Here is a 26665-nt window from a genome sequence, read left to right as displayed (position 1 = left end):
AGATATTATGCATAAGCTCAGAGTAGAGGGGACATGTGAGTTGCTCCTGGCGTATGCAAGTCAAAGAACATGAGGGTCATTCTGGGCTGAGGGTTGGAACAGCATTATTGCTCAAAATAACCTAACCTGGAAACAATGTGTGCCCCCTTCTGCTGTGGGAAAGGACAGAGTTTGTTTCATGCTGTGCCAGCTAGGTGAAAGGTTCATGTGATGGTCTGCAATGAAATTATATTCCCATTAGGTTTGGCAAGAGAGAGAGAGAGAAGTCTTGGGCTTTTTCAACTTTTTTTTCCCACCTTTCCATCATCTCCCAAGAAGAGCTCAACAGATCCGTCTTGGGAACATGAAAAGGTTGCTATCCCCCCAACCTTGGGAAGCCCATCTTCCAATAGGGAATATTCCAAACAAGTCAGCAATTACAAACACATCAGCTTTCCACTTGAGGGAGAACCTATTTACTCATCTCACAAGTTTCTTTTGCATTCAAAGGACATACAGTAAAACTGCACTGGGGCGCAAGGACTGTGAATGAATGACACATCTCATTCTTAAAATGTGGTTTGTGCATAAAGGATGAAGAAGGGCCTTCCTTGCGGTTTCTACTGTCAAGATCAGCTCCCTGAGATACCTCTGACCACCACTCACTCAGCAAGAGACAGCGGGGGGGTCAGCAAAGCCTTGGCTGCTTGGATTAGAACAACACTCAAGGGGTTGGGGATTTAGCTCAGTGGCAGACAGCTTGCCTAGCACACACAAGACCCTGAGTTTGGTCCTAGACCCTGAAGGAAAAAAAAAAAAAGAATTACACTCAGAGGAATGAATGGGTAATAGGATGCTTCACCAAAATTCGAGGTGGAGAGCGACTGAGCCTAGAATTGTGATCTGATTAAATAACGTGAAGCTTCTGACGATCTGTTTCCAGATTAAGGCTCTGGGTATGTAGCTCAGTGGCAGAGTGCTTGCCTAGCAGGCACGAGGCCCTGGGTTCAATCCCTGGCACCACATAAACAAAAAATTTCATGAGACATATCTATGTGAACAGCAGAGAGCGCCCAGAGCTCTGTGTTTATCTAAACTTCTTCCACCCATTCATAAGCCAAACTTCCCTCCAACCTCACGGGCCACCGAGGACCACCTAGCCTCCTTTCTTGATGAGGTTCAGGTTCAAAAGCTCCCAGTGGTTTTCAAAAGTGTTCTGTAGCTGCAACACAGGCTTTGTGTAAAGCCCCTTCTGTGCCGTCCCCGGCCCCAATATTCTAAGCCACAGGAGAGAAGCTGGGTTTAAAAAAATTTTTTTGAATATTTTTCTTTAGTTGTAGATGGACATAATGACTTTATTTTATTTATTTATTTTTATGTGGCACTGAGGATCAAGCCCAGTGCCTCACACATGCTATGCGAGCACTCTACCACTGAGCCATAGCCCTAGCCTGAGAAGCTGGGTTTTTAATGTTATATAGAGGTCAGAGCCAATAAGACATTAGTTGAATATCTCTAAAAGAGGTAACTTATTTCTTAATGACAATGAAGAATACAAGAAACCTACTTTTTATTTTTCCCAGTATGGGGGATTGAACTAAGAGGTACTTTACCTCTAAAATAAAATAAAAAAGACACCTAAAATAAAAGATAACTCTAGCCTTTTTTATTTTGAGAAAAGGCCTCTCAAAGTTGTTGAGGGTCTCACTAATTTGGAGGTTGGCCTCAAGCCTGCAATACTCCTGACTCAGCCTCCTAAGTCCTTGGGGTTATAGGAGTGCACCATCATACTCGACTCTGGAGGGGATCTCTGAGAATGCAGTCAGCCCACGTTCCAAGGCCTCTCAGGCAAGAGTGACAATCAAGGATTCTCCACTTATGACTCAGAGGAACGGCTGGACAATGAGACAGGAAGTCACAGCTAGGTCACTGTCACTATGTATCTTTCAGAGTACCTTATACCTACAGCTACTTATGGAGATGCACATTGCACTATACCTCATAAAAGCACGGTGATTTTGATAGCACACACTTGTCTAATTTTATGGATGCAAAAACAGAGGTATCAAAGTTCCATTACTTTTAATTCTTAGCAGCAAACTAAGCCCAGAACTCGAGCAATTTATCTTCTACATTCCATTAGTAACACTCATCCTTACAGCTCTCAGTTCGCTTAAATGGCAGGTGTCACCCAACATTTGGTAGAATGTGGATAGTTCTAAGGCACCCACATAAAATGCAAAATTTACAAGTGTAGTAAAAATTTAATTAGAAGCAAAACACAATGTGAAAGAGTTATCCACACTCCAAAGGGCAAGGTAAATCCCTATGTTTTATTATCTTGCATTTTTCTAAAAAGTGACTAAGGGCTGGAGGTAGATCAGTGGTAGAGTGCTTGCCTAACACGTGAGGCCCTGGGTTCAATTCCCAGCATGAAAGGTTTTAACAAAAATGTTATTAAATCTTCCTTGTCCCTTGTATCTTATGGTTCTAGTATTATGTGTTATTGAACAAATTAGAGATGATAAAGCACAGTGTAATAAGTAACTTGCGCTGAAGTTTATGAATATAAAATAAGCATATGGCTATAAAATAAGACTTTCCTACATTTTACAATGAGTACTTTTTATATCCATGTAACTTAATGAACTTTTCACTCACTTGTTGTACAATTATTGTGTAAAAATGGCATAGTGTTGAAGAAGATACTAAGTAGTAGGCACAACTTTTGCCTTTTTTTTTTTTTAATAGCTGAAGGCCTTTATGTACCTCAATAGGTACCTTTATGTACCTGACTAGATTATGTCCCAAGACCCTTGAGCCAGCACAGGTGACATGAATGGAGAGGAGTTCCAACATGATGTGAGCACCCAGCCCTTGCCAATCAACTTTTTCAGACTATAATCTTCATGGAGGCCACAATCCACATGAAGGGAAGCCACGATGCCACTACCCACTCCTGAGAGCCTCCAGGACAAGGAACAAGCGGGAGCAGAGAAGGTGGAATTTCAGGAGAACCAAGGGTTCCCATGCTCCTGAAGACTCTCAAGGTCATCCACCCTTATGCCTGTTTTCCTCTTCACCATCGGAAGCATAAGCCCTCCCAACGTTCTTCTCTCATATTTCATCCCCTTAATACTCTGTCACCCTCCTTCCCTCCCACACGCTCTCATCACAGCACTTTGGACTTCTGTGACCAATGCACTTTGTCTAAGTAGATTATGCTCATCTGTAGGGGCCCTATTCAAGCGTCGCAGTCTTTAAGATGGCTTTTCTGATGGGCCCCATCTTGCCTGCAGAAGCTGTTATTATTCATCCTCTTACCTCACACCGCTTATCACACTGAACATTACTGTTAAAGCCTTCATTTCTCACTTACATTGTGAGGGCAGGAACCAAGTCTTACACTGATATGTCACCAGAATTGAAATGGCCACTGGCACAGAACAGTAATTCAATCAACAATCATGGAACAGAAGAGAGAGGGAAGCTAGCGAGAAGAAATGTCTTCCCAAGTTAGAGCCCTGAACATTCTTTCCGGGAGAAGCATTCTGATCATGTGATGTTGGCTACACCCCAACTAGAGCATAGGTGATAAGACTCTCTGTAGCTGGCGTGAACCCTAACACCTTATCTCATTTCTGAGGAATAAAATGTGCTAAGAGTTCCAAACACACATTGGTAAATAAGTACATTTGCAAGTTGACCTTTTGCTTTAGGCTACAACATTAATCTTGCAGACTGTCTAGTGCTTTTGAACATCTGGAGCCCTTTTATATCAATTGTCTAAACTGACCTGCATGATAGCCCTCTGATATCATTATCCCAACTTGACATACACTCTCTTAGCATCGATGTTCTAATTCTTATACTAGGTACTGGGGACCCAAAAGAAAGATTCCTATTTTCTTTTCCCAGCAGTCACAATCTAAACACACAGGGAAGATTCCTAACCCCATCTGCACATACTTTTGTGACTTACCTATGGATTAGACAGTTATGAGTAACAGTACTTAAACACTGCACTGTGAGGTTTCCCAGTAGATAAACTTCTGGATGCTACATTATATAGATTAGGTACAAGCTAAGTTAAGGTGACAGGAATCCCTCTAAGTTGTAGTCCTTTAAATTTATTTATTTATTATTTTTATCTTTAGTTATAGATGGACAGAATGCCTTTATTTTATTTGTTTATTTTTACGTGGTGCTGAGAGTCAAACCCAGTGCCTTATACATACTAGGAAAGCGCTCTGCCACTGAGCTATAGCCCCAGCCCCTAAATTTCTTTCTTTTTTTCTTTTTTGATGCTACTGGGGATTGAACCCAGGGATGCTTTACCACAGAGCTACACCCCAGCTCTTTTTATTTTCTATTTTGAGGATCTCTCCAAGTTGCCAAGGCTAGCCACCATATCTGACTAAAAAATAAAATAAAATAAAATCCTAAATATATCTTATCATCCAGGTCAGTAGCACACATCTGTGATCCCAGCTACTTGGGAGGCTAAGGCAGAAGGATCACAAGTTCAGAGTCACCCTCAGCAACTCTGCAAGACCCTGTCTTGAAATAAAAAATAAAAAGGGCTGTGGATGTAGCTCAGTGGTAAAGCACTCCTGGGTTCAATTCCCAGTAAACCCCGACCCCCAAATTTTATGTATCCTTCTGTGTTTTAGGATAGGTCTAGACTCAGATGAATACCTGTTTTACTTGAGACAGATGCTGATGGGTGGAGGCGGTCTTGGAAGTTCAGGGAGTGTTGCTAGTTGAACTATATTGAAGCCTAAGGGCAAGTTGTGTGTGATGAAAGGAGAATCCTTGTGGTACCAGGGAAAGCAAGTCAACTTCTCTCCTTTTCTCAGACTTGCAAGGAGCTGGATCTACACAGTTCACCACTGAAGGGTCCCTGCACTTTCTTCCTTAGCAAAGAGCTACAGGGCTTTGTGCCATCGTGGACCTTGGCTCTCCTCTTTCCTCCGGCCAGTTGCCCAGGCCAGAGGCACCATCATTTACTTGAAGTTTTCTGCTTTCCCAAAATGCCCTGAGAACCCATGGGAGATCCGGGAGACCTACTTGAGAGTTCAGAGTTGAGAGTGGTCCCTGGGAATTGTCCTGAGGTATCTGGAGCCAAATCTGCTGAGGAGGAAGCCACAGCACCACTCAGTGTGACTCTGGGCTTTTGCCCACAGGGTCAGAACTGCCTAATGACTCTGACCCAAGACTGCCAAAGAAAGGGTTCTCCTGATCTCAGAGCTGGAGTAGGGGCAACAGCCCTGAATAGCCAGAGAGGCGGAAGGAAGGGGAGATTGGATGACCTCAGGGCATGGGAGTAGATGATATGGTCATAGCCCTGTTGCTCAGCATTATCAGCTTCTTCAGATTTTGGCTTGATACTAGGTCAAGAAAGCATAGGGACTTTGGAAGCAATCTGTCTGGGTTCAATTTCCATCCTGTGCATGTGACTAGTTAGCTATTCAACCCTAGGCAGATGACTTAGTTTCTCAGGTCTCAACTTCCTCATCTATGAAGAAAATATAAGAATATGGGTACTTTATATAAGAATTAAGTACAACTCTCCATGTATTCTGTAAATGTTTATTGAATGCCCATTCTATGCCAGGGGATTTTTCTGAGCAATCGTGATTAAGCAATGAACAAAACAGACAAAAGTCCCTAAAATCCCCACCTTCATTAAGTTCATACCATTTCCAGTTACTACAATAAACAATTAATATTGCTGGTTATCTTTAGAAGTTGTAAACCAGAGGAAGGTGGACTGCTATTTTATGTAAGGTGGTTATAGGCTGTCTGAGAGGATGAAATCTGAACAGAGAACTAAAGATGGAGAGACAGCAGATGCTAAAGCTCCTGCACAATGCCCGGCATGGCATAGGCACAGTGTTTCTTCATGACCATCATCACAATGTCACAATTATTGTTCACACTATTAGTTGCCCAGAAAAATATCTTAAAAAGAACTGATAGAGATAATTCAAAGCATTAAGATCACTACTCCAGCAAGGAATAATAATTATATCCTTAAAATTATGGCATTGGCCAGTAAAAGGACAGAACCGGAAAATATCATGCTAGGTGAAATAAGTCAGTCTCCCAAACCCAAAGGCTGAATGCTCTCTGATTTGTGGATGTTAACCCACAACCAGAGAGGGGAAGGAGGGGAAGAAAAGAAGTTCATTGGATTAGACAAAGGGGAATGAAGGGAAGGGAGGAGATGGGAATAGGAAAGAGAGTAGAATGAATCAGACATAACTTTCCTATGCTCATATATGAATACACAACCAGTGTAATTCTACATCATGTACAACTACAAGAATGGGATCCTAATAAGTTATACTGCATGTATAACTTGACATATTGTAATATGTCAAAATACACTTTACTGTCATGTATATCTAAAAAGAATTTAAATTTTTTTAAAGTATCTTTCTTGAATAAATAGAACTGTAGACCAAAAAAAAAAAGTATCAAATTTTGCAGGTAATTGCAAATTCAAATTTTTTTTTGTGTGTGTGTATGTGTGTGTGTGTGTGTGTGTGTGTGTGTGAGAGAGAGAGAGAGAGAGAGAGAGAGAGAGAGAGAGAGAGAGAAAGAGAGAGATAACTGGGTGTTGAACCCAGGGGCACTTTTCCATTCAGTTACATCCCCAGCCATTTTTATTTTTTTATTTTAAGACAGGGTCTCACTAAATTACTGAGGCTGCTCTCAAACTTATGATCCTCCTGCCTTAGTCTCCCAGGTGGCTGGAATCATAGGTGGGCGCCATTGTGCCCAGCTGAAAAGATATATTTAAAGTATGCACCAGCCTGGCTATCCAAAGTATCCAAAACTAAAATAAGTAGGTAATTCAAGGTGTTATTGAGCAAGTTCAAGAAATTTTAAGCTATATCAGAAGTAATTACTTTTCTAGATTAAGTATGACATTGGATAAATCTCTTACCACTCTAGACCTTCTATTTACCTTCTATTTTATCGCTTGTAGAATAAAGCTACTATTATTTAGAATCTCTTCTTAATAAAAAAAAATTTGTGACCGGCAATAATTACTTACTCAATGGAGACAATGACAGCATTCAGTTCCTCAGCCATCACTGTGCACAGCTCATCATAATACTTGATTTCTAAAAGAGACAAAGGGGTAATCACTATAAAATGGGTCATTTAATACTGTCATAAACTTTGCTAAGCATGGATTATTTTTAGACATGGCGTTCATTTAATAATAAAAACAAATAATAAAAAGTGAATGTGAACAAATGTCTTCTTATTGGAATTATATGTAAAAATGCAGAAATCAAATTTGGTTTCTGACAAAATGCAATTATAATAATAAATAACAGGAAATCCATATTAGATTAATCTTGAATATGTTTTTAACTAACTAAACATTTATTTCATAACAGGCAATAGGAAATAAGCAAATTAATTTTTGCAACTTTTCAAAATATACACCTACCAAAATTTTTTTTAAAAATCACAGTGAATAAGCAGTTTCCTCCTTAGACTTATGAACTTTTGCTCTTTTAACATGCTCATTTGTTGTGATTCAGAAACATTATCAATTTGAACAATGTGTTCTTCTCCTTATACCAACAAGTAAGGAATAAAATTTTAGAAAGTCCTAGCATTTCTTAGAAGGAAGACCCAAAAGTCTTAAGGGACAGAGGCAATTTCAATATGCAAGAATTTAATATTTAATCCCTTTAAATTTAATTGTTCTTGCAATAAATTAAGATCTACATTGTGCAAAAAGAGAGCCTAATATTTCCTATTTCTTTTTTTTTTTTTTGGTCCCAGGGATTGAACCCAGGATTTCTTGATCACTTAGCCATATCCCCAGTCCTTTTAAAATTTTTTTATTTTGAAATAGGGTCTCTCTGTTGCTTAGGGCCTCACTAAGTTGCTGAGGCTGGCTTTGAACTCACCACCCTCCTGACTTAGCCTCCTAAACCACTGGGATTACAAGCGTGTGCCGCTGCGCCTGGCTTAATATTTCTTTATCTACGGCCTTTTCAAGGCAGCCTTAGAACCAGAAGTTTATGAGTGACATATCTGCCTATATACCTCCACCAATCCCACTTCTTTTTTCAGCAGACATGATTAACAAAAATTATACAGAGAAGTTCTGATCAACTCTTGTAATCCATGCCATTCCTGGCACCTACACTTCCTATTCTTCAATGAGATATCTCATCTGGCAAGTGTCCGTGCTACAGACTCAGACTTTTCTAAGGCAGAGATTCTGTCTTATTCATTTTTGTATCCCTACCCCCAGCACACAGACTGACCATTGGTCCACGTTTGCCCAAAACTTTGAGTTTTTGCACTGAAAGTCCTACATGCCAGGAAGCCCTTCAGTCTTGATTAAGTCTTGATTAAGCTCATATACTTGGTGAATAGAAGGATAAAGGATGGGCTGGCATGATAGCACCAGTGACTAGGGAGCTAAGGCAGGAGGATATCAAGTTCAAGGCCGGCCTAGGCAATTTTGTGAGACCTTGTCTCAAAATAAAAAATGAAAGGGCTAGGAATATAGTTCAGTGGTAGAGTGCCTCTGGGTTCAATGCTCAGTACCACAAAATAAAATAATAAAAATAAAGAGTACACAATGCACACACTTGAAATCCCAATTTGGAAGACTGAGGCAGTAGTATTGCAAGTTCAAAGCTAGTCTTGGCAACTTAGTGAAATGCTACCCCCCCCCCCCCCGCAAAAAAAACCCACTATCCCCCAAAAAAGGTCTAGGAATGTGGCTCAGTGGTTAGGCATCCCTGGTTCAATCCTGGTACCAAAACAAGAAAAAGAAAAGAAATAAATGATAAATATAAAGCTAAATAAAATAGGATTTCTAGAGACATTTATAATTTCTGACCTTGTCTTCATTTAAAAATATATATAATAGCAAAATAAAAAAACAAGACAAGTTATCATTGCCTTTTTTTCTTTCTTTCTTTCAGGTACTAGGGATCAAACCCAGGGTCTCATGCATGCTAGGCAAGTGCTCAGCCACTGTGCCACAAACCCAGTCCTGCTACTGCCTTTAAATAGAGGGGAGGCCAAAAGTTCTGTGCTAAAGACGAGGAAGTAGCTCCATAGTCTCCTCAGGCAGAGCAAAGGCCTTGACTTCCTCTGAGACAGGCTTTTTCCTGGTTGCTTTGCCTTGCTGTCTGCCATTTAAACCCACTACATTACTACTCATGAAAGAGATCCAAGTCTATAAAAAATGTTCTTGAACTTGGGGAAATTACTTCTCTTTAATGGTTGCATACTTTTATATTTTAATCTTTGTTTTCCCAAGTGGATAAGATATTGCTAAGATAATAACATGTACATTAAGAAATATCTGCCCTATTTCATAGAAAGACAAAAGTGTTAAGTTGGCAAAAGAGCTATAGATAATTCCCTCATATTCTGGCACAGTGAAACTTCACCTTGTTTTGATATAAAAAGCTATCATTGACACTTCATAAGAAGTTGATTGATGATTTAGATCATAAGAAAAAATGTTTTCAAAACAGCCTGTCTGGGCTGGGGATGTGGCTCAAGCGGTAGCGCGCTCGCCTGGCATGCGTGTGGCCCAGGTTCGATCCTCAGCACCACATACAAACAAAGACGTTGTGTCCGCCGATAACTAAAAAATAAATATTAAAATTCTTTAAAAAAACAAACAAACAAACAAACAAACAAAAAACAGCCTGTCTGCATTAAGAAGCAAACCTACAAGCAAAAAAAAAAACAAAAAACAAACTTTTATATACAATAATCATGTAATTTATCATTCAAACAAAGATCTCCCCCTTTCTTCCTTTCTTTCTATCTTTTTGGTAGAAGGAGGTACTAGGGATTGAAACCAGGGGCTTTACCACTGAGCTACAACCCAGTTCCTTTTATTTTTTTTATTTTGAGACAGGGTCTCACTAAATTGCTAAGGGCTTAGCTAAATTGCTGAGGCTGGCCTTGAGCTTGCAATCCTCCTCCATCAGTTTCCTAATCACTTACAGACATGCACCACCATGCCAATAAACCAGAAAACTTTTAAGTGAAAAAGCAGGCACTACTAATAGTTTTATTTTGCCCAGAGATAAATGGGACAGTCCAGGAGAAGAAGACAAAAGGTTCCCTTCTTCTTACACCTGAAGAAAGACAAACTCAACCACATTACTCCCCAGGGCCAACCACAACTCCAAGCAATCTGTGGGTGACCCACACGTACTTGCACTGGCCAAGGCCCAGCCTCCTCCGTGGATATAAACAACACTGCGTCTCAGCAGCTCCTGTGGCTTTGGAGAGGCTTCAAACACTCTGACTTCCACCCCATCAAAGTCAGTGTCGGTCACATTCACTTGGGCAGACGACCATGCACTTTTCTTTCCGAAAGAAACGATGATAAAATTCAGTGCAATCAAGTGATGGCTCAGTCCCAGGGAGTGTATAAGGTGACTCTGCAGGAGGAAAATAAAGAGAACAGTGTCAACTTTGTCAGCTCCTGAGAGAGCTTCACTCACAACTCAGCTTTTCTTTTTAGTACTGAACATTGAACCAAGGAGCACTATACCTCTGATCTAAATTCCCAAGACTTTTGATTTATTTATTTTTAATAATATTTGTGGACCTGGGGATTAAACCTAGGGATGCTCTACCACTAAACTACATTCTCTAGTCCTTTTACTTGTTTTTATTTTGAGACAGGAGTTTTGCTAAGTTGCAGAGACTGGCCTCAAACTTGTGATCCTCTTGCCTCCGCCTCCAGAATAGCTGGGATCACAGACTAACTCAGCATTTGAGTTCTTACAAGCAACAGGCACTGGATTGGAGGGTTCACTGGACAATTTTGATATAACAACAAATTATATTTATCTTTTACTTTTAGGGCTGACAAAAAAAATTCATTCCTGAGACATTCTTTCATTTTCAAACCACTTCAAGAGGGAAATTGAATGGATATCATCAATCTCAATTTATTGAGAAGACTTAGAAATGACCTGAACTTGTCCATTTAGCTGGACAATGGTTCTTCTGAGACTCAGAACTAGGATTTGTAAATTCTAGGATTCAGGTTTTTTTTTTTTTTTTTTTTTTAATTTTGCTTCCTAAATAAGCATGTCACAATTCCAATAATAAACTAGGAGTGGAAGAATAATATGTTAAATGCAAATAAAAGAGAAGAAAGTTTAATATTTACTTAAAGTATTTTTAAAGTGCTTCAAAGCTTATATACTTAGGTGTGTCTGGTTGTTTTCAGAGCAGGAGAAAGGAATGAGTGTGCTAGAGAAAAGGTACAAGGTTAGCTGAGGCCCTGGATTTAGAAGCAGACCAGCTCAGACATAAGCAGGAGCTTTTCAGAAAAGTGCAAAGAACATACAGACCCCTGAAACCATGGAGGCTGCACTAGTAGTCACAGGAAGTTACCTGGTTGCAGTGATTCAGAGAAACAAGAGGCCTAAGTAACCCACAAAGCAAAGACCCTGCAGGGTTTCTTTCCCTTTTTCCACTTCTTCAAGATCTCAGGAAGGGGCCCAGCTGGAGAGTGACAATGATCATTAGAGAAATTATTAATGCCACTGTAAGATCAAGGGAGCAGTGTTAGCAGTCCTGAGACTACGTGATGCCTGCAACACACCATAACACAGCTTTCCAGTTACACACTGGTGTGTAACACTGGTGTGCCTTGAGGAGAAACAGGTGGGTCTCGATGCACACAGGACAGCCACTACTCCTGAGCCATTTACCCCAGTGTCCCATATAAATATTATCACTGTAGATATATGGATGTCTCGTCATGAAAAGGACTGGAAAACACAGGATTATAAAACATTAGTCAATATTCATGGAAAACAAGAACAAGGCAATTAATCTAAGAAAGAACAGCTATTTCAGGAATCCTGTTATTCATTTGCTGGCAAGTATAAACGGTAGCAGAGCAACCGAGTATTAATAAAATAATCCAATTTCTATATGTGCTTTGACATCAGTTGCTCAATTGACTGAAAAAGTTAGGGTTAATGTCCTTAAACAAACATTTGAGTGTGTGTGTGGCAGGGGGCATGAGTATGTACACAGGCACAGAAGGCACAGAGGATTCTAACAATCAACTTAAGGTCCTTAGCAGATTGGAAAAGGTTAATTGTCATTCGAGTTTTGTGGTAAAATGTCAGTCTGTCCTGGGGAATGTTGAAGTTTGCCAGGGCATAGCTGAAGATCACTGTATTGGCCAAGATTTCTAGTGCAGACACAATAAACCCTTGTCAGCACTGTTATCAACTAAAAGAGATCAGACACCTTCCAATTTTTTTTTTTTTTTGTACTGGGGATTGAACCCAGAGGCATTTTACAACAGAGCAACATCCCCAGTCCTTTTATATTTTAATTTTGAGACAGAGTCTTGCTTAATGGCCCCCCCTAAGTTGCTGAGATGATAGGTGTGTATCACCACACTTGGCTTTCATTGCAATCTTCACAGGACATGTAGCTTGATAGGCATAAAATGATGAAATATGAACAAAGAAATGGCAATCTTGGCTCTGATACTTTCTAGTGTGAATTTTCTTTCTTTCTTTCTTTCTTCTTTTTTTTCCAATTTAAATGAAAACTTCATTAAATATTTCAGACAAAGTTTTGTTTGTTCAGCTGTAGGCAAGCTCTAAAATAAGTGAGTTGTCTTTACAGGACAGGTAAGAGAAGATCACTCATTTCACAAGAAGACCCAGGTGGGTTTCCTTCCTGTGGCATGTGCTCCGAGTGTGCACAGACTTGACTGATTTTGCCCACACCTTTCCAGAAACACCTCTGCTTATTAGCTTATGTTCACTTGCACTAGCAGAACTTCTGAATCACCACCTGTGTTGTTTACAACAGTGATGGGGCAGTGTAGGGACAGACTGTGAATTAGAAGAGGGACAAGTTGTTTATGTAGGGGAAAAAAAAAAGACAGGAGCAAGAAAGGGTAACTAGTGGAAAAGAACCCAGGAGAGTGCTCAGAGAAAAACTATGCTTATGTTTGGAATTATGTTGATAAATTTGAAAATAAGAAAGTTATCCTCCAGCCCATGTCATAATTCTTTCAGACTATGAAAGGGGAGAGAACTAACAGTAACCTGTTGTTAATCCCTTTATTGTTACTATTAATAATAGCTCCTAAGTGCCTACAGTGCTTGCAGAGAAGTTAGCTGAATTTGACTAGATTCCATGAGATAAGTACTCATTCTATTCCTTCCTTAAAGGAGAGAAGTTTAGAGGAGAAAGAACCTGTGCAGAAGTTCGATTCCTAAAATCTTGAAGGCTCTGTGGATCATACAGAATTGCCCTAAAAGTTTTGGTTTAGATCAGTGTGGGCCTGGGAAGCTGCTCTGAGCCCTGTCCAGTAGGGATCACATGTGCATGTTCGTTCACATGATGTTATAGGGCATGACAAAACTGTAAATATCAACAAGCTTTTTTCTCCAGGACCTAGTGTTTCCTTTAGTTTTTCTCACTGTTCTCCTTCCACCCCTCCTGCCCAGCAAATACAACCAGCAGTCAACTGTTTCTATAGTTTGTACTTCAGTGATAGGGTATGAGTACAAATAGCCCAGAAATAGGCAGGAGCATCACAAGTTCAAGGCCAGTCTTAGCAATTTAACAAGACCCCGTCTCAAAATTTAAAAAAATAAAATAAAAAGGAATGGGAATGTGGCTCACTGGCAGAGTGCCCTTGGATTCAAATCCCCAGCTCAAACAAACAACAACAACAACAACAACAAAAAAAAAAAAAAAAAAAAAAAAAAAAAACTAAAAGAGAAGGTCTCATCCTAAAAGTGATAGAATTTATTTGATTAAAATTTCTTAAACTCTTACAGCTAATTTCTGTGAAACACTTGTGAAACATTATATAGAGTACCTTCCTTCTTTTGGATTTGAAAATCTTACATCCTCCAGAGAATTTAAACATACATACGTGTGTGTGCACACACATACACACCGCATGCACACTCTGATTTAGGTTACCTGATAATAAGAAACCTCCAACAATATCAATGATTCCCCAGGCTAGGTGGTGGGGAGGGGAAAAGAGTGTGGGATGAAATGAGAAAAGTATGACATATATCTAAGAGCCAATGATTTAAAACAAAACAAAACAAAAAAAAACCAGAATGCAGAGACTTCCAGCTAGGTCTGTGCAATCTGAAGCAGTTGGCCTGTGCCTCATACTCAGAAAGAAATGTGCAAAGAGGCAAGATGGAAGAGAGAGGTGGATGCAAGGTATTTCAGGAAGATTGTGCCTCAAGTGGCCTTAGGCAGTTCCTGAAGCTCTACTTGGTAAAGGAGAAACAAGATGATTTCATGTACCAAAAAAAGCATAAAAGTAGCAAGGGCTTGCATGATGTCTTCCAGATGGGCCTGAGACAACCTCTTTTTTCCCAGGGTCTAAAATATATTCTGAAGGCTTCAACAGGAACAGAAGTGAGCATTAAGGAGCTTGAAGGGCTCTTACAAATTCAAAAAGGACTATGCCAGGGCAACCTGCTGGGAAAACTCACCAAGGACCAGGTAAAACAATGGTATGGGCGGAGGATGAGTGAAACCCAGATGGCCTCTTCAACCCAAGATGCCTGGGCATCGTATAAGATCCTCCAAAGCCTAAAAGCAAACTGTGACAGGGCAGAATTCCTAAACTCAGTGGACTAAGTGTCTGCCTTAAGAATGAAGAAGGAAGTATTAAAATACAGATCAAGGGCTGGGGATGTGGCTCAAGCGGTAGTGCGCTCGCCTGGCATGCGTGCGGCCCGGGTTCGATCTTCAGTACCACATACAAACAAAGATGTTGTGTCTGCCAATAACTAAAAAATAAATATTAAAATATTTTCTCTCTCTTTGAATTAAAAAATAAAATACAGATCAAGTTACATTTCTTATATCCTTAAGTTTATAAAATGAGATTCAAATTCACTCAAGTAAGATTCTAGAACTAAAAAAGTTTTCCAAAATCTCTCTAGAAGTAGCTGGAAATACACCTATTTCAACAGAAGCTGGTGTAGAATTAGGACTCATGGGTTACAGGTTACCAAGACTTGGCTAACTAAAGTAGTCCGGCGAGGTGCTAGAGGTCTTATAACTTGCCATTACTGGTTCTAGGGGATGAGGGTGTTCACTGCTCTTCAGTGGAATAGCAGCCAGTGAAACCTGGTGGGGAACTGGCTCCCTGCCCAGGTCTGATGGCCAAAGACAAAAGGACAAGCAAGCATCAAAGGAAACCAAGCAGAAACTGCATTTTGCTTATTAATATATAAGTTAGTTGCCATATACATGAATTGGTTTGATCTCTGTTGATGACTTCAACATATAAGTTAAGGATATATTCAATGGGCAGAGAACTTTGAGGGGGAAAAAGCAATAATCTTCTGGAATGTAAGATTAAAACACAGGAAAATCAACACTTTCAAATAAATAGTTAGCTAAACAACAGGGGTGTTAAAAGAAACCTAGGTGAAGGGTGGTATAAGCCCAGAGAAGGAAGGAATTTCTTCCATCTGGGGAGGAAAGTGAGTAAGGTGTCCAGCCTGAATTGGGCCTTAGTGGAATTTGAAGTATGTACAATAAAGAAAAGGGTTGGAACCAGGTACAAAGGTGTTGGGCATGTCTTAATTCAAACATCTATGGGTAGGTAAGGCAAATAAGGGACCTGAAGGAAGGACATACACAGTAACAGAAGGCTCAATCTGAAAGAGGCACACACAGAAATGGACCACAGCACAGACTACAGAACCACCATAAAAACCCTAGCTCCTCCACTCACAGATGCTGGAACCCTAAGTAAATTACTAAACCTTTCCGTGCCTCAATTTCCCATCTGTAAAATGGGAATAATGCTATCAAGTACTTCAAAAGATTGTTGTACAGATTGTAAGCTAAAGTACCTATGGCAGTGCCTGTCAGTGCCTGTCAAACACTGAGCCCTGTATGAGTTGGTTATCATTAACACCACACCCCTACCTAGAAGACCACTGCATGAAGTAAGCCCAGGGACAGACATTCCAAAGTTTCTATGGTGACTGAGAGTATCATTTTCCCCAACATTTGTTATTAGTGCCATATTACCTCGTTCTGAAATTGTTAGAGGTTAAAAAAATGTAGATAATTTTTTTTTTCTTTTTGGTAGTAGGGGTTGAACCCAGGGTGCTTAACCACTGAGCCACATTTTCAGCCCTTTTTATTTTTGTTTCTGAGATAGTTAACTTAGTGAGACCTTAGGGCCTGCTAAGTTGCTAAGGCAGATTTTGAACTAGTGATCCTCCTGCCTTAGCCTCCTGAATTGCTGGGATTACAGGTGTGTGCCACTGTACCCAGAAAATTATCTTTTAAAAACTTATTTATATGCTTGTATCTGAGAGAGGGGAAAGCAGATAAGGAACTAGTAGTATGATACTCCAGCCACATAAATAACTTAGCATGCGGTTAAATTTCAAAAGGGACCAACTGCATTAAATACAGCATAAACTCTAACTCATGACTGTTATATTTCTCATATTCAATGATTGGATTCATTATTTATTCCAGCATGGTCTTTTCATTCTGTCTAATATCTTTTTAATTCTCCTCTCCAGATTCTGCTATAAACTGTGCCAAGTTATAGAAAAAAAATCTATAATCTTGTGGAACATTTATTTTTCTGCATTAAAATCTGTGAACATGGATACACACACACATACACACACATATACACACATGCACATATACATCATTATTAGTAGTAGGAGTAATAATAGTACTGAGGATTGAATCCAGGGGTATTTCCTTTTTATTTTTATTCTGGAAGTTGCTGAGGCTGGCATCAAATTTACAATCCTCTTGCCTTAGCCTCCCAAACCACTGGGATTACAGACATGCACCACTACACTTGCCTATGGTTATATTTTTTAAATACTATACAAGTTTGAGTATACTTTTAAATGCATACTTAATATATTTTTATAGGCAGGCATGGATTTATTAGACAGAATAGGGAGAGGGAGAAAAGGAACATACTCAAGGGAGAATAGGACTCCCTCAGAAAAGAGAGGGACAAGGCACTCTCCTGACCTGTTTTATTGGGAGTATCACGGAAGTTTCCAAAGAGCTCTGCCCAGTTTCACCTCTTGACTTTTGACTAGCAGCAGGACTGCATCAAACTTTGAAGTCCCCACTGATCATGGTCTTACCTTTTTGTGTGTGTGTATGGTGCTGAACATTGAACCCAGGGTCTTACGTCTGGAAGGGGACATTTTACTATTACAATGACATGCTAAAGATCCAAAGCAACTCTGGGTCACTGTGGCCCACATTAGAAGGTTCTAATTGGAGCCTGTTCTTACAGACTTGCTTTGCTTCTAAGGTTCCTGTCTCCCTGAGTCCTGGAATCTGTCTGGGTAAAGGTCACAAAAGTCCCACCTCCACCACTTCAGGGTAACTTGTTTTTTTGTTTTTGTTTTTGTTTTTCATCAGCAGGGAGGGACCTGTTGGGCCTGCATTTCTCCCTCAGATAACAGGCTGTTTGCTGGGCAATGTAGCATATCTTATTGACTTAAGCCAGTGAAGGCCAGAGTAGCCTCAAACAAATTGCATGTGGGGTTCAGTCTATAAAATTATCCCTTTGACCTCCTTTTTCTACTTCTCAGTTCTGTTTGTTACCTATCATTTACCCTGACAACGACTTGGGTCCCTAAATTCTCTTAGGGTATTTGGGTAAAGATTCAGTGCAGTTGCTTCCTGCTGAGAGAGGGTGGTATTCAGAGTAAGGGAACCCAAAGTCCTTGCTGTCTCAGTTAAGGGTGTTTAGCATCAGGGAGATCCAGAGGTCCATGGTGGCAGCTGGCAGGCAACTAAACAAGGTGTAGACAGGGCAGGGATCATGCATTAATTTGATTAGAGTCCCCACACACTTGAGCCTTGAGTGAGGTCCTTCAACATTCTCCTGGTCTGAAGATGGAAATGAGAAGGTGAGAGGAAGAGAAAGTGGTCTTTTTACCCTGGTGGGTACTGGCATTCAGAGACTTATAATCACTGATCTTTGCATTCCACTGGAGTGTTGCTCTAGTTGGGAACATTCAATTTCCAGTGGGCAAGACTTACCCACAAAAACAACTAAAAAAGAAATTCCAGCCTCTTGCCCCTAAGGGCCTAGGGTTAATCAAGAGACCTTTCAGTTTCACTAAAGTGTTGCCTTGAGAAACTAACAGTTGTCTTAAGATGTTCCTCCAATCACCCAGAGCCTGCGATGTGAAAAGTTTAGAAAAGGCAGAATAAAGAAAGTAACCAGAAAAAAAAGTCACCAAAGCAACCAGAGTTCATTGAGTGAAGAACACAGAACAATGAATGGCAAGGCAGTCTGCTGAGCCAGAGCGAGCACGGAGGCCCTCCTCCATCATCTGTTCTTTGCCATCACACTGCAAGGATTTCAGATGAATTGCTTAGGGCAGCAAGCATGAGTTTATTGAAGGGATAGGAAAATGGGACCGCTCTTGAGCGAGAAAGGGAAAGAGTGAACCCTCTCCGAGAAAAGAGGGACCTAAATGCAGTTTTATTTTTTGTTGTAATTGACATATTGACACTCAACTTACACCTTGCACTTGAGACCACCATAGAGATCACCTGAGATTCACTAATGCAGAAAGAACTTTTGTTCTTTCTACACAGAGCCCTAGTCCTTACAGGAAGAAACTACTGGTTTGGATGTGGCTGGTCCCCCAAGGTTCATATGTTAGAGGCTTGAAGCTTGATCAGAGTGGCAATGTGAGAAATGGCGGGGGGGGGGGGGGGTGTTAAGTGGCAGAGTCTTAGGGGGAGGTCTTTAGGGGGTGTGCCCTTGGAAGGAATTAAGGTAGTTCTTATGGGAACCTGAGTTAGTTCTTGGGAGAGAATGAGTTGTTAGAAAAGCCTGAACCTGAACCCTGAACCACTCTCTGGCTTCCGGTTTAGCTACATGATTTTTTCCTTTCACATATACTCTGGCTATTGTGATACCAATCACCTTGAGGCCTTCAGCACAGGTAAGCTATCACTAGCAACATGCCCTTGAACTTCTAGAACAACAAGGCAAACAAACTTCTTACCATTATAAAATAGCCTGCCTTGGGTAATTTGTTACAGTAATAGAAAACAGACATGTACAATATATAACTGTAATTTGGCAAATATTAATTAGACACCTACTGCTACATTTACGAGAATACAAATAAGGGTAAAAATGGACCAAGAACTTCAGTAGGTAAGAATGTGTTTTGTCTAATTTTTTCTCCTTTTCCCCAGATTCCATCTTTCCTTTAAACTTTCACATTTTTTTGAACTTCATCTGAGACTTTAAATTTTAAGGGAAATCCCATGATTTTAAAGTATAAGACTGAATGGGATAGTGTACACCTGTGACTAAGGAGGCTAAGGCAGGAGGATTACAAGTTTGAGGACAGCTTCAGCAACTTAGTGAGACCCTGCCTCAAAATAGAAAAACAAAAAAGGCTGGGGATGTAGTAAAGCACCCTAGGTTCATCTCCAGTACCAAAAAAAAAAAAAACCCAAAAAACAAAAAACAAAAAAGCATTGATTCAGATTAATTGTTTTAAAAGTTGCAGAACAAATAAAACATGTCTACAGGCCAATATGGACTAAAAGGGTCTTTAGTTACAAATCCTAATATAGGGGATAATCGAAATTCTAATATAGAAGATGATCAGTCTGACTAAATAACAGCTGACAAGAGAGTGGCAGATTAAATGCCACTTGCCACTGATGAAACAAAAGTGATTTCTGAATACTTCCCTTTCCTTTTTATTTTAAAACGAGTTTATGTTTGGGGATGAATTACACAGTCAAGGTGACTAGTGACAGAAGAGATTGGAGGCAAGGGCAGCAGCTATGAGAATCTGGTGGAGTCTTGATACTCCCATACTTAGGCATGTAATAAATTTTGTGTTCTTTCTCCAGCTGAGAGAATTTGGCAACTGTCCACTGGAGAGCAATTGAAGGTCTGCCCTGAGGAAATACAGGGCAGGGAACAGATGCAAGAGTGATCACAGAGGCACAGTTCACAGGCCTTGGCAACTGCTCACGGGCGAAGGAACTGGGATCAGGCAGGCTGGCTGGTGACACACACACACAGAAAGGACTCAAAGACACTGAAGGGTCTTTCCTGGGGAATGAGAAAGAGAACACAGGCAGAAGAATAGCAGAATCATTCTATTGAAAGCTAATGGGGCATTGAGGCAGATACATTCCAAATGGCAGTTAGCAGAGATTCCAAGAGGTCAGAGGAGAAAAAGCGCTCAGTGTTAATTATTAACAACTCAAAAACGTTCAGCAGAAGTCACAAGGAGACCTAACATGGGGTCAAGATACAGACTGTGGAGGAAAATATTCTTAGGCTGGAAATAAGACTCTAGAGGAAGAAATCTAGAGAGGTTGAATGGGTGAAAGGAGAATAAAGAGAACACAGCAGCCAAATTTGAAAGAATTTGGAGAAAAACCTGTTCATCCATTCAGGGAAGCTAAGGGTTGAAAAACAGCCATTCACCCAAGGAGGAAGTCCCTACTAGTAGTCAAAGGAAGTTTTAGGCACATCATGGACATAATCTACTTATTTCAATATTCTCATTATCATCACCTGCACTATGTGCAAGATACCCCAGATCCCATTCTAATTTAATGAGAATTCCTACATTTTATGCTTAGGCCATACAGTAAATGTATAATACTTGGGAATAGGAATTACAGCACTATATCCATCTTTCTCTATCACATGGGCAACATCAACCTAATTTCCAAAGTATGCATTTTGGCAAAAACAGAACACTGATTAAGAGCACAGATCAGGAGGCCAGGCTAGCTGGATTTGAAACTCATTTCCACTGCTTACCAGCTGAGTGTCTTAATTAATATTCCGGTGCCTTCATTTCATCATCTGTAAAATGGGAATATATAGTACCTAGCTCAAAGAGTTGTTCTGAAGATCATGTAAGTTAATAGATAAAAGCACTTAGTACCTAGCACATGCTAAGCACTATATGTTTATTATTATGATCCTCAACTAGTATTTAATACTATAAAATAAGTGTTGCTTCAGGTTTTTGGTTTTTTTTTTTTTTTTTTTTTTTTTTTTTGGTATGGGGATTGAACCCATAGGTGCTGTACTGCTGAGCTACATTCCCAGCCCTTTTTATTTTTTGAGACAGGATCTCACTAAACTGCTCAGGCTGGCCTCAAACTTGGGATCCTTCTGCCTCAGCTTTTGGGGTTGCTACGATTACAAGTGTGCTCCACCACATCAAGCTTTGTGTTATTTCAATTTTGTATCCCACAGAATAATATCACAATATTTATGCCTAATTAATTAATTACCTACAGCATTCAGGGATTTTTCTTTAAAAAATTATTAAATTTTACATATTAGCTGTGTGTGGTGGTACACACCTGTAATTCAGGTGACTCCAGAGCCTGAGGCAGGAGAATCACAAGTTCAAGTTCAGCTTTAGCAATTTAGTGAGACCTTCTCTCAAAAGAAAAAATAAAATAAAAAGGGCTGAGGATGTAGCTCAGTGGTAAAGTGTCCCTGAGTTCAATTCTCCTGTACCAAAAAATAAAATAAAATAAAATAAAATTTACAAATTAAATATTTTGAACAACTTGACTTGTCTTTGGCCATCATTAACACTTACTTCTAATTTATAAGATCCCAGAATGCCAGGTGGTGGTGCATGCCTGTAATTCCAGTAGCTCAGAAGGCTGAAGCAGAAGGATTGTGAGTTCAAAGCCAGCCTCAGCAGCTTAACAAGGATCTAAACAACTCATCAATATCCTATCTCTAACTGAAACATAAAAAAGGGCTATGGCTATGGCTCAGTGGTAAAATACTCCTGGGTTCAAAATACAAAAAATACAAAAAAAAAAAAAAAAAAAATCCCAGATACAAAAAAAAAAAAAAAAAAATCCCAGAATGTCTTTTGATGAATCTGGAATGTTATAAAGTTCTCTTAAAAACTCTAAGTAGCTAGGTGTGGTACACACCTATAATCCCAGAAACTTTGGGGTTGAGGCATGAGAATTGCAAATTCAAGGCGAGCTTCCATAACTTAGTGAGATCCTATCTTGAAATAAAATTAATTAATTAATTAAAAGGCTGGGGATGTAGCTCAGTGGTAGAGAACTCCTGGGTTCAATCTTTAGCACCACCAAAAAGAAAAAAAATTAAGTGATTTTGTTGTTGTTGTTGTTCTCCTTAGTAAGCATAAAGCACATAGAACTTGCTGAAGGAGAAACAGCATTACATATATCAAAGACTAGCATCAAAACCTTAAAAAATTATAGGGGAGTTGGAAAGGAAAATTAGGTTTACAGACTAATTTCAGAGACAAGGTGTGAGGTAAGGTGTAAAGGCTTGGTTAGCCAAGAAGCTACTAGAATGGCCATCCTCCAGAAAGAAAAGAAGATTGGGTGTCCAGAGAAGAAGTCTTAAGTGGCCTACAAATGTGGAAGACACTGTGGTGGTAACAGACAGGTTGACTCCGATCCAAGTTCAATATTGGAGGTAGACTAGAGTTAAGGTCCCCTTTCTCCAATTGTTACACAATTGAGACAGTCACACAATTCTCCGGTGTTGAGTAAATCAATGAGACATTGGATGGATTCCCTACCACTGGATGGGAGCTACCTTGGAAGATGGAAAGATAGTAAGGTATCAGAATCTGATCCTAGTTATGCCTCTTGCCAAATTTGTGGTTTATGCAAAGTTACTACAACATTCTGGGCCTCCGTTTTGCTAAAAGCAAGTTCTGCTTCCTTTTCCTAAGTTATTGTAAGGATTTCATTAAAATGTCTGTCATATAACAGGAATAGACATATCTATCTTATTCATTTAGTCTGCTATTTCTCAAAGCTAGCAGCATATTAGAACCAGCTGGAAACTTCTAAAAATCATCAATGCCTGTCCCACCCCACATACCTATTAAACAAAAATCTCTAGGAGTGTGACCTAAGACATGGGATTTGTTTAGGTCCGAGGCAAATTTGTTGCATATCAAGATAAAAAATCACTAAGAAAATTAAGCTGACTAATTCATCCAACTAATATTTATATCTACCTACCTGATCACAACTGTGCTAAGCATTGGGGTACAAGAATAAACAATGACAAGAGCCTGTTTCCAAGGAACAAACAAATGTAAGAATATCCCAGACATGGTAGATGAGTATGGTCTGACATAGAAATGTCAAAAATTGAGATTGGTACCTTGAAAGTACAGAGGTAGGGCTGGGGATATAGCTCCGTTGGTAGAATGCTTGCCTCACATGCACAAGGCCTTGGGTTCAATCCCAGCACCATTAAAAAAAAAAAAAAAAAAAAAAGTACAGAGGTTAAAAAATGAAGCCTGGGAGAAAAAAGAGAGGCTGTCAAAGATGCTGTCAGGATACAGTATCAGGTGAGGTGAACTGAGTGTTAGCAAATGATCAGGTTAGAGAAGAGGAGAGAAGGGTAAGGAAGACACAGAGATGTCTCTGGTGGTGGGAAAGTAGTTACAGGTGACTTCAGTCCTTTGCCCAGCAAGGATGGAGATAGAACATGAAGACATCAAAATCTCATCTCCAATTCTCAACAGAATGCAAGGATAAAAACACAATTTCACTTGTGGAGGGTTGGATCTCTACTCCCTAACTGGACCAAAGGACAGGGCTGTCTGAAGACCATTCCTTTTAAGTATGTCTGTCTGTATGTATGGAGACAGGGGAAAGGACTTACTGCTACCCTGGTGGACCTCCAACTGAAGAACCTAATACCTCACCTAGACTCCAAAGTGGCTGAGACTATGGGCATGCACCAGTATGTCCAGCACAACACCCCATTCCTTTATTTTTGGGGGTGGGGCACTGGGGAATTGAACCCAGGGGTGCTTTACCAGTGAACTACAGCCCCAAGGCCTTTTTATTTGGGGACAGGTTCTAGCTAAGTTTCATAGGGCCTAACTAAATTCCTGAAACTGGCCTTGAACTTGGGATCTTCCTTGCCTCAGCCTCCAGAATCACTGGGATTACAGGAGTGTTACCATACCTGGCCACAGCACCCCATTTCCAGGAGGACTTAGGTATCATGGTAAATTGCAACAGGGAGGGAAAGTTAATCTTCTCAGGGAAAGCAGGAATTGTAAAGTTGGGCTGGGCATGGTGGCATATTCCTATAATCCCAGTGACTATAGAGGCTGCAGCAGGAGGAACACAAATTCAAAGCCAGCCTCAGCAATTTAGCAAAACTCTGTCTCAAATTAAAAAAAAAAAAAAAAAAAAAGGAATTGTAAAATCTGGATAAAATAAAAAAATGAAACCTTAGCGAACCTCATTTAAAGGGCAAGAGACAAAGGCAGACAGACACACACACAGAGAATACGAAATAAGTGTGTTAGATTGCAAATGATTGGCTTCACAGAGGGCAGCCTTTGAAGTCATACTCTTCTCAGAAATAAAGGCAAAACTAACCTCAACAGAATCAAGTTCTATTTAGAAATAAAGGTCACTTTTCCTCACGCCCCCTATGAACTTACTTATTATGAACTTTCCTAGGACCAACCCTTCATTTGCTTTCCAAATCCCAACTCTGCCTTCTTTCTCTAGGGTCTCAATTCATTCTTTTCTGTTTTATAATCCTTTCCTCTCACTCTCTGCAAGCTCTTTCCCTAGAATGATCAAGTCTCTCCCTACTTTAAAAAAAAAAAAAAAAAAGTACTCTTTACTATTTGTCTCTGATTATCATCCTGTGGCTTCCTTATCTTGCAAGCAGTGAAAGTTCACCATGCCTATTGCTTCAACTCCCACTCACTTTGAAACCCATTACAATCTGATTCCCAGCCCATATCTCTGATGAAACCATCTGTATTAGGCTCACCCATGACCTACTTGGCCTCTCTGCAGACATCTGACAACCTGCTCTTTCTTGAAACACTTCCCCTTTAACTTCTCCAGTTTCTTATTTCTCTTTCCACAATGACAATTCACCTCTCCACCCTCTTTCTCTCCTCTCCTTCTTCCTGTGTGTCTTTTATTGATGGGCTTTGTTTCCTGCCTACCAGCCCCTTAAAAGATAATGTTCTCCAAAGTTCTGTTTGTTGTCTTTTTTTTTTATTCAAATTCATAATTTCTGCTTTCCTTGAGCAAGCCATGGTACCACCAAGGCACAATGCATGGCCCACTGGAATTGCTCACTCGCAGCTCATTAAATTGAATGGCAATGACCTCTATTCATATACTGATGGCTTCAGCATCTCTAGGATCTGTCTTTTTCAACCATCTCTAGGATCTAGCCTATAAGCTCCTCAAAATTAACATGGACATGGCTGGAGATATAGCTCAGTGGTAGAGCACAGCCTAGCATGCCTGAGGCCCTGGCTTCTATCCCAGCACTGCCAAATAATAATAGTAATAATAATAAACATATTCTACTCTCACTTCCTTACCCTCAACACAGAAACTCACTGCATTAAACTTTCAATTAATTATCTAACCAAAAATCTAAGTTCCAAGGTAGAAACCTTGATATCTACCTCAGCTTCTTCTTTATCTCACTGATTTCTGATCGATAATTGATTTATCTCAATTCCACCTGCCAACAATTTCTATATCTAATTCAACTCCTAGCTCCCACCCCCAATCTCCACGCTGCCTCAGCTAAGAGGCTCATTATTATTTCCTGCATCCATCTACTAACTGGAATTGTAGACAACACTATCTTTGTCTATAACCTGCTGCACACAGTTCCTACCCTAAAAGTCTGATATATAAGCTGACTGCTTGGAAACTTGATTTCTGTTTCCTGCAGGGGGTAAAAAGTCTGTTCTTGGCATTCAGTCTGGTCCCACTCTACATTTCAAGCTCACTTCTCAGCACTCCACCCTTTGTACTCAAGCAGAACTTGAATAAATTTATTTATTTATTTATTTTTATCAACTATTCTCTTTGGCAGTGCCCTTCAGAGGTGTGTTAGAACCAGCACTTGCTGTGTTCCAAAAGCCAGTTGATAAATTTACAGAAATTTTGTAAGTCTGGTGATATTAGGTCAGTAACTTGAAACTGGTTATGGTGAATGCAGATGCAGTGGTGCACACCTATAATCTCAGTGGCTCAGGAGGCTGAAGCAAGTTCAGAGCTTGAGCTGAAGATTGCAAGCTTGAGGCCAGCTTGGGCAGTTTAGCATTACTCTGTCTCAAAATAAAAATTTAAACAAAGACTGGAGATTATAGCTTGGTAGTAGAATGCTCCTAGGTTCTTTCCCCAATTCAACCAAAAAAAAAAAAAAAGAACGAAAAGAGCTGTGCATGGTGGCACATACACACTGAACCTTATCAATCTAAAAGGTTCTGTCTGTTCTCTCCCTCCCAGCAAACCTGTAGGGCTGCAATTCGATCTCAAAGAGAGCAAAAAGAATAAGCTTGTCTCTTTTCAGTTCCTTAACTTTTTTTTTTTATTGCACAGAACACAAGTCTTTTCCATGGGACCAAAGTACTAGCCTAACTCCCAAAGTCTCCTAAAGGACATGTGAACCTGAGAGCATTGTAGAGGATATGTGAAGGGGGAGAGCGCATGTGCTGACATTTACTCTCGGCTAGTCACAGCTCTCATGGTAAAGAAAGCTCAGGCCAGGAGTGACCAGTGAATCACCGAAGGTCACACAGGCATCAATGGTGAG

The 26665-nt window shown here is 40.0% G+C and overlaps 1 protein-coding gene across 1 annotated transcript in view; it reads right to left on the bottom strand.

Moving 5' to 3' along the window:
• Positions 1-26665, bottom strand: part of Nceh1 (neutral cholesterol ester hydrolase 1) — a 67642-nt gene that overhangs the window by 10617 nt on the left and 30360 nt on the right. The window contains exons 2-3 of the mRNA XM_076867335.2: positions 10208-10436; positions 7046-7115 (exon numbers count right to left, since the gene is read on the bottom strand). Coding sequence (XP_076723450.1) covers positions 7046-7115; positions 10208-10436 — 299 coding nt within the window. The remainder of the gene's footprint in view (positions 1-7045; positions 7116-10207; positions 10437-26665) is intronic.

Source organism: Callospermophilus lateralis, chromosome 10, assembly GCF_048772815.1.
Source record: "Callospermophilus lateralis isolate mCalLat2 chromosome 10, mCalLat2.hap1, whole genome shotgun sequence".
Taxonomy (NCBI): Eukaryota; Metazoa; Chordata; class Mammalia; order Rodentia; family Sciuridae; genus Callospermophilus; species Callospermophilus lateralis.
The sequence above is the reverse complement of the archived record's forward strand: the minus strand, read 5'-3'. Positions and strand labels throughout refer to the sequence as shown.